This window comes from Myxine glutinosa, chromosome 4 (genome assembly GCF_964187855.1).
Source record: "Myxine glutinosa chromosome 4, kmMyxGlut1.1, whole genome shotgun sequence".
In the NCBI taxonomy this organism is placed as follows: domain Eukaryota; kingdom Metazoa; phylum Chordata; class Myxini; order Myxiniformes; family Myxinidae; genus Myxine; species Myxine glutinosa.
The window spans coordinates 113,068,353-113,080,587 of NC_136264.1; the positions used below are offsets into that span (position 1 = coordinate 113,068,353).

A 12,235-nucleotide genomic window follows, 5' to 3' on the forward strand; every position below is an offset into this window, starting at 1 on the left:
ATGGCGGCTCGTTGGGAAGGCCTGGTGCCCTCCCATCACTCCTACCAGCCAAGCCGGATTGAGGACGCGCACTCCCTGCGCTCGTTGTTGTTGTTGTTGTTGTTGTTGTTGTTGTTGTTGTTGTTGTTGTTGTTGCTGCTGAAGAGAACTGTGAGGAAGAGCTGCGGGGAGGTATTGGGAGGTCCTAAACTTCCTAACGGTGCCATACAATCACATTCTGGTGCAACGAAGGGTCAGAATTAATGGAAACGAATCCTTAACTGACATAGACTAAGAATAACTAGCAAGATGTCCTATTGTTGTCTACCTGAGATGCGGTGGACCTGGATGCGACATTTAATGGGGGAAATAGGGGGAGGTCGGGTCTACAGAGTGTTGTTTACAGAAAATGGGACTAGGGAATGGGGGATTGGGGAGAGTTGGGAAGCATTGAGGAAATAGGGGAATATTTACAAGCGGATATGGATGGATGCAAATCCCATATCCGCAACAATATATATATATATATATATATATATATATATATATATATATATACAGTGGAACCTTGACTTACGAGTTTAATTCGTTCTGTGACCGAGCTCGTAACTCAATTTGCTCGTTTCTCAAATCAAATTTCCCCATTAGAATGCATTGAAATGCTATTAATCCGTTCCAGCCCGCCAAAAACCACACCAATTTTTTTTTAAATATGCAGTATATATAAAAATATCTCGCGCTTTATATTTCACCTGTATGCAGCATACAAGTTGGCAGGATGGCCTGGACTGGAGGTACGCACACTTGACTCTAAACTGTCCAGCCTGGGTTTGAATCCCGACCCAGCTATAACCTGTCATGTCGGTGTTTCACAGGCAGGGTGATTCATCAATGTGTGTACCGCTAAACTGGGTGCCCCGTTTGCGTCCCATTAGTTGTTGGATATTAAGGATCTCACCGTGTCTTCCACAAAGAGAAGGCGAGCTATCGCCGGCACTCTGAACAAGTTGTGGCCTGGCATGCTCTTCTCCTCTGCCGTTATATACGTCCTCCTCGGCATCTTTTTCCAGAAGAGCCCTGTCTCGTCACAGTTGAAGATTTGCTGGGGGATGTATCGTTCGGCTTCTATCAGTTCGGCAAAAGTTATAATAAAATCTTCAGCTGCCTTCACATCCGCCTCACCAAGTCGACAACACGCACACCTCGCTCATGTTTTTCGACGATTGCGTGTTTTATATCCAAGCACATCATCCTCTTCTTCTTCTCAGTACTGCCCTTGGCACTCAATTACTTAGGACCCATGGTTAAAACTAAGAAATTTTCCAAAATAACCAAAATGCGAAAACAAAGCAGCAGCGATATACGGCAGATATGCTTGCACGGCAAGATAACCACGTGACCGGAACCCACCTGGTGGCGGGTGGCGTAAGCTCGTAACTCAGATCTCGGCTCGCATCTCAAAGCAATAAACCACCCGAGCGACGGCTCGTATCTCGGAAAACTCGTAAGTTGGTGCACTCGTAAGTCAAGGTTCCACTGTATATATATATATATATATATATATATATATATATATATATATATATATATATATATATATATATATATACACATATATATATATAATTAGTGCGGATAGACTAACTGCACTCGCCTCACCATGCGTCGCTACAGAGGAATGGGTTTGTTTTGAATGAGGATAATGACTGTACCTGAGCTGCTGTGCTGTCATGATTTATACCAATCATAATACAAACATTTATTTAGCACATCATTATTCGGATTATTAGTGATATTACATTTTATAAACAATTTAATTTGAAGATTTAGGTTAAATAAATAAAAACAAAATTCAAAAAGGAACCCTTTAGCACATACACACGAGATGGGTAGGTGCAAACTGGAAGTTTGGAACGATTTCACAAAAGTTTGGAGCAGTAGTTCAGTGACATGAGGGTATGTGACAGACACCACACAGATATGCATACCATATATTTAATACTTGACCTCACCACCACAAAATTCAAAACACCTCACCACCATGTACATGCCACTTAATTCAAAACACCTCATCACCACACACAACCACCATGTAATTCAAAACACCTCACCACCACATACATGCCACGTTATCAAAAACACCAAACCACCATGTGCATGCGATGTTATCAAAAACACCTCACCACCAAACACAATCACCACATAATTCAAAACACCTCACCAACATGCACTGGCATCGGAGGATGGTGGTCCCTGACTCCCTGTACATAGAGATTCGACATAGTAAAGTGTTACGGATTCGTCACTTCCGTTGTTGTGGTTTTCATCCACTGTAAACATTTTTGATTCCATGTACTATTATTGTTGTCGTTTAAGTGAGATAGAGATTACTGTTTCCAGAAGGTAAAAATGTTAATGTTTTAAAAGAAACAGGAAACCGGATCGGGAACCGGACAACGAGGGAGAAGAAGAGGAGGAGAAGGCGGAGCGAGCGAGTCGGACAAGGAGCCTAGCTGCTTTGAGGTCTGGAGCGAACGATTGATGAACGAGAGTCACGGGTGAACTTTGGGGTTTCCCGGGAAAGGGATTCCTGTGACAGAGTTGTTATCGCTGTGACAGATCAACCTGCATGTCAGGTTTTGCCGTTGATTCCGAGGAGAATCATCGTAGTGCCGTTACGCCTCGAGAACAGGCCGTCGGCCATTTTGACTCACGCGCTTTGCGCTTTGCTCAAGGTTTTTCACTTCGCTTTAACCATTGTCACCGCATTCAGACGTGAATCTGGTGTGTGTGTGTAACGTGGCTTTTGAGTGGGAAATCTGCGGTTCGCCGATTTGGAGCCGTGGAACGTCCATACCCGAGGGTGTGATTTCCCAGTCGCCTTGAGGGCACCTTTGCGCAGCTTTGGCAGCGGGACTGTGACTGTCATCCGAACGGGATTCTGGTCTCGATACGACATCGTACGGATGATCACTGGAGTGGATCGACTTTGGCTTGAAGCCGGAACAACTTTGGCTTGAAGCCGGGAAAGAGACATTGGGAATGTTCTTCTTTTCGCTCACTTGGAGCACAGTGAGTTATATTGTACGAACCTGATGGTACCATCATAGGAAATATATATTGGTTGTACAATTGATTACTATTGTTGTTGTATTGTTATGCTTGTGTGATCTTAATACAATACTTGTTTGTTGGTAACAATTGGTGTGGCTTCACCATTGATCTTGGACGCACAGAATAACACATCTTTCTGCCGTGACTCCTCTCGGGGCTCGGAGGTACACCATGACCGGGGTCTGGGGAGGAGCATGTAACAATAGGTAAAGGCACGAACATGGTAAAGTAAAGTGTACATAGTGCAGTAAAGTAAAGGCACGGACACCGACATGGCGGAGTTCATGCCTTTATTTATTTTCCGCACACGGTTAACAACTAAATTGCCCACTCGGTACAAACTCTTAACCTGAACCAAATTTCAAAATTTAAATAGCAGAATTGAGCTAAACAGCAGTTCCAACTGCTAAACCAAAAAGCATCTGAAAATGCAAAGCCCATCCACATCCATTTGTATTCAGACATCTTCTTCTTCCGTAGGGGAAGGCGGGGCAAGTTGAGCATAGGGGTAAGTTGAGCCACCACCTCCCAACCAGTTATGAATGAGTCAGACTTTGTGGTGGCGCCATCTATAGATGCCCCATTGCATAACTCCAAATTCTGCCATATTGTTTTCTAAATTGAAACAGAAACCAGTGTTGCAGAGGGAAAAATCCAATTTTCAGCCATAAAGTAAAAAGGTGTAAAACAGGTAAGTTCACGTTTCTTCCATTTTTTTTTTTTTTTTTTTTTTTAATACTGAATCGAGGCTCGTGAAAGAGCTGACAACCGCGAGGGAAAGACAGCACAGGGGGACCACGAGGGAAAGACAGTACAGAGGGACCACGAGGGAAAGACAAAGACAGCACATGGGGACCGCGAGGGAAAGACAGTACAGGGGGACCACGAGGGAAAGACAAAGACAGCACATGGGGACTGCGAGGGAAAGACAGCACATGGAGACCACGAGGGAAAGACAAAGACAGCACATGGGGACCGCGAGGGAAAGACAGCACAGGGGGACCGTGAGGGAAAGACAGCACAGGGGGACCGCGAGGGAAAGACAAAGACAGCACATGGGGACCGCGAGGGAAAGACAGCACAGGGGGACCGCGAGGGAAAGACAGTACAGGGGGACCACGAGGGAAAGACAAAGACAGCACATGGGGACCGCGAGGGAAAGACAGTACAGGGGGACCACGAGGGAAAGACAAAGACAGCACATGGGGACTGCGAGGGAAAGACAGCACATGGGGACCGCCTAGATATAATATGGATATCAGATGACAATTGTTAGTCCAGGTATGTGTCTCCATTCTTGTCATAGACTTTAATACGATGGATGCATAGAATATGTGTGTATGTGGAGACATCTCAGAAAGTTCAGACTGGGGTAAGTTGAGGCAGACCCTACGGGGCAAATCGAGCCATGGCTCAACTTGCCCCGTAGGGTCTGGCTCAACTTGCCAACTCATGTTGGTGGAGATAATAATAATACGTATCACCATCTGATGTTCACCCATTTCCGAAAGCAACAGCAAGAAAGAAAACGAAAGCTGGTCGCAAAAAAGGCAGCACAAAGATTCTGACTGACACCCCAGTACGCCAGGAGCTTGCAGCCCTATCTGAAAATCGCAAACGGAAGCCATCAGCCAAGAAATCAAAGAGATGCTTGTTCAAAGCTAATGGGAAAAAGACATGTCCCCCAAGATCAAAAACCCCTAGTTTCAGTGAGACAGATGGTGATTCAGAAGTTGAGTATGATGACGAATCAGATGTGGACAGTGATATGGATATCATTGAAGGTGACTTTGTAGTTGTCAAATGTGCTGGCAAATCAAGATTTGTGCATTACATTGCTCGGGTTGATGTACTGAATGGATAGGAATTTCAGTTTGAAGGTGTCTTCCTGCAGAAGGTTGCTGGAAAAGTTGGATCTGACAACCCAGTGTTTGTTCCAAACCCAAAGGATGAAGCAGGATTTGAACTGGAAGACATCGTGCGTAAGCTGCCACAGCCTAAGTGCGTTGGCAGTTCTGCCAGTTGTTCTGGACAGCTTGTGTTCAATTGTGACTTGTCAGTTTGGCAGCTTAATTGACTTGATTTCTGACATGTTTTAGTTTTAGTCCCAGATCCAAATGATGAAGCTGGCATTGATGAGCAAGATATTGTGCCTTAATTGCCACAGTCTGACTGTTGGCCTTTCTGGGTGTATTTGGGACACTTTTTGTTTTATTGTGACTTAAAACTGTGGCAGCTGTTTTCAACTCAATCCAGCTGCCACATTGAATTATAACCATGAACACAAGGTACATGTAAGTATTTCTTTCAGTGTTGTAACAAGTACATTAAATATTTTTCAGGCAGACCAATTTTTGTACTTCAGTTATCTTTATTTTGGGCAATGATCAACTATTTGGGATACTTTTTGTTTAATTGTGACTTGAAACTGTGACAGGTGGATTGAGTTGACTTTTCTTACCACAGTTGACAATCTTGTTTTTCTATGAGAGTGACTCAATTTATTCGTAACTGATTACTATAACCATGAACACAAGGTAATCATTTCGTTCAGTGTTGTAGAACTTTACAACATTAAATATTTTTCTGGCAAAACAATGGTTTTCTACTTTAGTTATCTTTATTTGGGGCAATGATCAACTTACCCCTATGTGATACAACTTACCCCAGAGGTTGGATCAACTTACCCCTCAGGCGGGCAAGTTGAGCCATTTGGCCTCCGTTTTTTCAAAGGTCACAGTGACTTTCAGTGTGGGGATAGAAAGTAATAACTAGCTACAAAATGTTTCCCAAGGATTAAATTAGAAGGCAAGATACTCATTTGTGCAAGATCATCAGTAAGTTCAGTCCTAACATTCCAAGAACAAAAACTGGCTCAAATTGCCCCGCCTTCCCCTATGCTCAAAATAATGAAAACAATTTGACATCTTGCCCCGAGCGTCATTTTACCTCGATATGCCACTGCCAACATGTACTCACCACGTCATCAAAAACACCTCACCTCCACGTTATTAAAATTACCTCACCTCCACGTAATTATCAACTCCCACTGTGCAATTCAAAACACCTCATCATACGTAGCTATAGAGACAGGCTTTAACTGAGGACAATGACTGTACATATATGAGTTGCTGTGTTGTCATAATTTACACCAATCATAATACAAACATTTTTTTGTACAAATTTATTTGTAATCATCATAAAATCATCAAAATGGTTTATTGAAAGCATGTCTGGCAGCCGATGGCTGAATTACACATGCATAAATATTCATAATTTGCAATCAAAGATTGCTTACAGGATAAAAATATATAAAATCAAAAAAAATTCAAATTGTGAATTAACAAAAAAAGTGTAAAATTAAAAAACAAACTTTCACACCGAGACTTTCATCGACCTTCGCAAATTATCAACATTCTCGGGAATTGCGTCACCATTCGCGGATGTTTACTTGCCTTTTGTGGTTTGGTCCTCTCTATTCGCAGATTTTTGTGACTTGGGAACCTATCCCCCCTTTTTCCATAGAAACAATGCCCCACTTTTTGCGGGTTTCGCTATTCGCGGATTTTCCAGGAATGTATCCCCCACGAATAGTGGGTCCGACTGTACTGTGAGCGGATAATTGGCTGAACAATACGTACAGACAGAAGACTACGCTTTATACAGACTTGGCATTTAATATGCAATATTTTTTTGTAGGGGTGAACTTACTTTTCAAGATGTCTTAGAACCAAAAGTTCATTGGAATTATGTTGAAATTATTCTAGATTTTGTTAATGTGACCTTTAAAAGAAACAAAAACCACATTTGACATTTCGAAACAAATAAATTGATCCTTGAAAGTGATGTAAACTGATATCGAACTCAATTCATGGACAGTACTGTGTTAAACTTCTGTACGTTTTCCAGAAGTATCTCTTTATTTTGCACATTAGCCAAAAATTTTTTAAACAAAAGTTAAATTACGACTGGGATTACGGACAGTAAAATTACAGTTCAGTACTTCGTGTAACCCCCACGAGCATTCAGGAGAGCACATACACGTTGAGGCATGCTGTTCACGAGATTTGCCAAGGTTTGGACAGGAATCGCTTGCCATGCAGTGACAATAGCCTGCTGCAATTCACGCACAGAGGTCGGCTGCTGGTCCAAGTGGTCGATTTGACGCGTTAATTCTGCCCACAAGTTCTCTATCAGATTCATATCCGGGGACATGGCAGGCCACTCCATATGCTCTACACCACGGTCAGCAAGAAAGTGTTGGATCATGCGAGCACGATGAGGCTGTGCATTGTCATCTTGGAAGACAAAGTTTTCTCGAAAGGCTGCACGAGCAAATGGAAGCAATGTTTCTTCCAGAATGGCCCTGTACTTGAACTGGTTCAGGTTTCCATTCAGAACAACCAGGTCAGTTTTGCCCCCTGCATGAAAAGCAGCCCAAACGGTCACCCCACCACCTCCAGCTTGGACTCTTGGCACTATACAATCTTTGTTGTAGGCTTCATTCACTTGTCTGCGCACTCAAATGCGGCCATCTTGACGATAGATCAGAAATCTAGACTCGTCACTGAAGATCACGTGATTCCAGTGTCCTGGCTGGCATTGACGGTGCTCTCTGGCCCACTGCAATCAGTGCTGGCAGTGTTGTCTGGTCAGGCGTGGCTTTCTCAGGGGACGCCTGGCACGATAGCCTGCTTGAACCAGTCGTTGGTTGACTAGCCTTCTGGATACAGGCACATTTGTCAGTTCCTGCCACTCAGCCCTAAGCCGATTAGCTGACTTGGTATGGCCATTGCGGACTAACCGGTGCAGCTGGCGATCATCCCTCCTTTTGTTCTGCGGGGACGTCCTGGCCTCGGTATTGGAGTAGGGACACCCCTCTGAGCATTTCGTTTCAGGATCTTTGACACCTGACCTTGAGTGATGCCATACTGCCGAGCAATAGCACGCTGTTTCATGCCGTAATTTCGTAAAGCCACCACTCCATGACAAAAAGCATTGTCGAGTTGATGGACCATCTCCAGAGGAAGCGGCAATAACTTTGGGAGACGTGCAGCAGTTGTTTTCCACTAATACAGAACACAACAACCCTTGTATACCCGACTGTGAAGCCAATCATCAAATGCACCTGTCCGTACATTTTGCCATGCCACCTGTGATATAATCCTGTTGTTGACTTCTTGCTGCGACAGACAATCAGTGACATGGTTCTTTTGACAAATAAATCACCAAAGTGTAAAAGAAACTCACCAGATTGATATACTGAGTTAAGAAAGTAAACCCAAGTCAAGAAAAAAAAAAATCCATATTAAATGCCAAGTCTGTATATTTGAAAATGTGGATTATGCTTATATTCTGCAAGCTGATAAATATTTCAATTAAATCAAGAATGAGTGATCAGATTGAGTTCCTTATTTAACCGTTTGCATCTATTGTAATTTTTAATGTTAATTGTTCAAAAGTTAAAAACCTAAACAATTGTTAACACTCTAATGCGTTGCTTGGCAATGCTAAAAGGTGGAGTTTAGGATTCTAAGTCAAAACCAAGTGTTAAGTGATGGATCTGGAACTCATAAACCAAAGTGCAAAACAAACAATGACTGTCCATGTGTGCGAGATATGTTTGTGGCAGCTCCACTATGAGCCTTAAATCAAACATCATGTGGCTGTTCCCATGTTGCATGTCATGGGATAAAGTACCAGATTGATGTCTGTTTGAAAGAGGAGAAGTAGGACTTGGAGCTTTTTTCTTTTTTTACAGGATTTAAGGCTCATAGTGGAGCTGCCACAAACATATCTCGTACACATCGACATACAGATTAATACATGAAACACAACACAGGACTGTTAGACAAGACAATCACAGCCACATACACGAGAATTGTATGACTTGTTAATGCCTGCAGCTGCAGCGCAACTTGAGTAGGGTTTGAAACAGCAAAGGGCTTACATTGTGTCGCTTTTCTTGCTTGCATCATGCATCTTTCTTTGGCTATAAAAGCATGGGAGTTAATTTATTTGATAATCCTAGCCACATGGGGTAAATATATATATATACATACACACACACACACACACACACACACACACACACACACACACACACACACACACACACACACACACACACACACTTACCTCCCTCGGTGTTCGAGACAAATTTGTCTTTTTGAAATGCATTGCATTCATATTGAAAATTTGCAGAAAGCCTTGTTTCACAAAATTCACTTGTGAACACTTTTGCCAGAGTCAGTCACATATTATGTTGATGTAGTTCACAATGTTTTGCTATTTTTTCACTTTAATCTTTCGTTGCTTTGAACACAAAATCTTACAGCTTTTTCTGCATCACTCTGCTAGGCTGAGGTCACCAAAAGAACAGCACAACCCTCCCTTCACTCATTCCCATCCCACACTTCCCCTGCTTCTCTTTCCCCTATCCTGACATCGAGGCACATTGTGAGCCCTCAACTCCACAACACCAGCGAGAAGGTAGCCTGACATGGCTGGCTGCAAAGGCAGCATGAGCACGCAGTGTGAATTAATGCGTGTTGTCACTTGTTTCTAATGTGTGCAATGATTTTGTATAATCTGCATATAATACATACATGACGATTGATCACATGACTACATGATTTGTGAATTGCTTCCAAAGTCTATTGCATTGCATGCCACTAACTGTGCACCTAATTAAGGACACCTGTATTGTGTGATTGTGGTTTTCTGAATTGTATTTTGTTTTTTTGCGTCAAGTATATGTTGTTGTTTTTTCTTTAAAAAATTTTTTTTAGCTTTTTCATATCCAGCATAAGACCAAAGAGTAAAGGTCTGTACTCAGGGAGCAAGCTGTGTGGGATAAATTCAGTGCACAATCAATGTTGAATCACTAAAATATTTGAAGGAAGAATGAGTAATGTTTAATGATATCTATATTCCATTGTAAGTGCCATATTGTACATTTTAAACTTCCAAGTTCATTTATTCATCTCATGTCATCACACAACTGCCTGCCATTGGTGGGCACACTTAAGAGCTGTCATTATCCTCTGCCAGATCCTTTGATCAACATGCCTCATCTAACATGTGGCATCTCGTTGGATGTTCCATTGTCTGGGGTTCAAGACCACTTGCACAATTGGCATCATCTTTACTTTATCCCCATCTCAGCTTATTTGCATTACACCTTCCAACTCTAGCACGTAGTCTATTCAGGCTGCGCCAGGTTGTCCATGGTTGATCAGCCTGTTCGGAGATTTTCTGTTGGCTCATTAAGGTTCGTCGGCACATCCATTGAGGCTAGTTCCAATCTCCAATACCTACAAAAGGCGCAAAAAAAATCTCTCACTCTCTCTCTCTCTCTCTCTCTCTCTCTCTCTCTCTCTCTCTCTCTCTCTCTCTCTGTCTCTGTCTCTGTCTCTCTGTCTCTCTGTCTCTCTCTCTCTGTTTGTATGTGTTCTATGCACAGCCACAAATTTTAAGTTACAAACTCCAAACTCTGAGAACAAATACAACTTGTTGTAGGGGTGGTAACATAGGCGATGTGGCCGTGGCCTCATGTGGGGGTTTTGGGGACGGGGGAAGTGTGAATTCTCCATGTAAATGTGTACCGTGTAGCGCCACCTGGTAATAGTGGCAGAGGGTATACAATTTCCTTTTTTACTTGAGCAACACTGAGGTTAAAGCAACCTTCGCATGGGTACGTTTGTCCCCCATCCCTTCTCTCCCTTCACCCCCCCCACCCCCCTGCATCCCCCTAATGGCAGAATTTTGTGTACCTAATAAATAGATGGTCCCGTTGTGCTAACTTTAGTGCAAAGTCGTGGGACGGGATAGTTATGAACCTCACGTTTATTAGTTAATGTGTGTGCTCACAGGGTGCAAAGAGAGTGTCAGAGCTTCCTGTGATAGGAAAACCTCCAGTGAGCCCCATGGCAGTACGTAAGCTGGGATCTGCCAATTTCAACACCAGTCCGAAGGTATGCATGCACACACAAGCACACATGATTAGGCACACTTAAACAGGCACAAAGATAAACACACGCATGCACACGCACACATAAGCATGCATGTAAACCAGACACATACAAACACACACATACAAACACACACATACAAACAAACACACACACACACACACACACTTACACAGAAACACACAAACGCATCTACATATAGAAGCAGAAACACAAAGACGTACACAGATACACAAAGACATCTGCATACACAGAGACATTTATGCACACATACAGAGACATGTATGCATACGCGCATTGTGCCTTAGAATTGGGCTGAAGGTAGCAGTATTGCAGATTTCTAATCTACGTTTCTGTGAAACAATTAAGTTTCATAAAAAAATTCCTACAGCAAAATTGGTAAAAATTCAAAAATGCATCACCAAAAAGGTTTTTTTTAGTTCCATTTTTTCTTCTTCCCAGGTCACCTTTCCACTTCTGTGATTAGGAGTTTGTGCCAGCATCCACCTTGTTCACCTCCTGTGTACTCCTCCCCCTCCCCCTTGTTCTCATTCTTCCCCATATCCTTTCTTTCTCCAAGTCTCCCTCTATTTTCTCCCTTTACCCTGCTGTTGGTGTGTTCCCATCCCTCCCACTCCCACGACCCACCTGTTTCTACTGCTCTTTATGTTCTATTTTGTCTTGGGAATGTTCTAGCTCCTCCATGATCCTTCACTCTGTATTCAGAAAACATAGGTTTTATTCCAGTTTTTAAGGATCATATAAAAGCTGTCACACACATACACAAACGCATGCATACACACTCAAATATATATATATATATATATATATATATATATATATATATATATATATATATATTGTTGCGAATATGGAATTTGGCCTCCATATCCGCTTGTAAATATTCCCCTATTTTCTCCGATACTCCCCAACTCTCCCTTACCCCATTCCCTAGTCCCATTGTCTGTAAACAACACCCATTAGAGCCGATCTTCCCCTTCATCCCCCCATTAAATGTCGTGCCCAGGTCCCCGCACCACACGTAGACAATTATAGGACATCTTGCTAGTTATTCTTAATCTATGTCAGTTAAGGACTTGTTTCCATTAATTATGACTCTTCGTTGCACCAGAATGTGATGATATGGCACCAGTAGGAGTTTAGGACCT

At 42.6% G+C, this 12,235-nt stretch overlaps 1 protein-coding gene across 24 annotated transcripts in view; it reads left to right on the forward strand.

The window, feature by feature from the left end:
• The window catches only part of LOC137417608 (vinexin), a 361,763-nt gene that overhangs the window by 318,043 nt on the left and 31,485 nt on the right, over window positions 1-12,235 (forward strand). For 19 of the 24 annotated variants that reach the window (XM_078776281.1, XM_068103523.2, XM_078776283.1 and 16 more), the window contains 2 exons: window positions 9,454-9,585; window positions 10,968-11,069. In XM_078776281.1, coding sequence (XP_078632407.1) covers window positions 9,454-9,585; window positions 10,968-11,069 — 234 coding nt within the window. The remainder of the gene's footprint in view (window positions 1-9,453; window positions 9,586-10,967; window positions 11,070-12,235) is intronic. The other 5 variants (XM_078776286.1, XM_068103531.2, XM_078776284.1 and 2 more) reach the window with 1 other exon arrangement.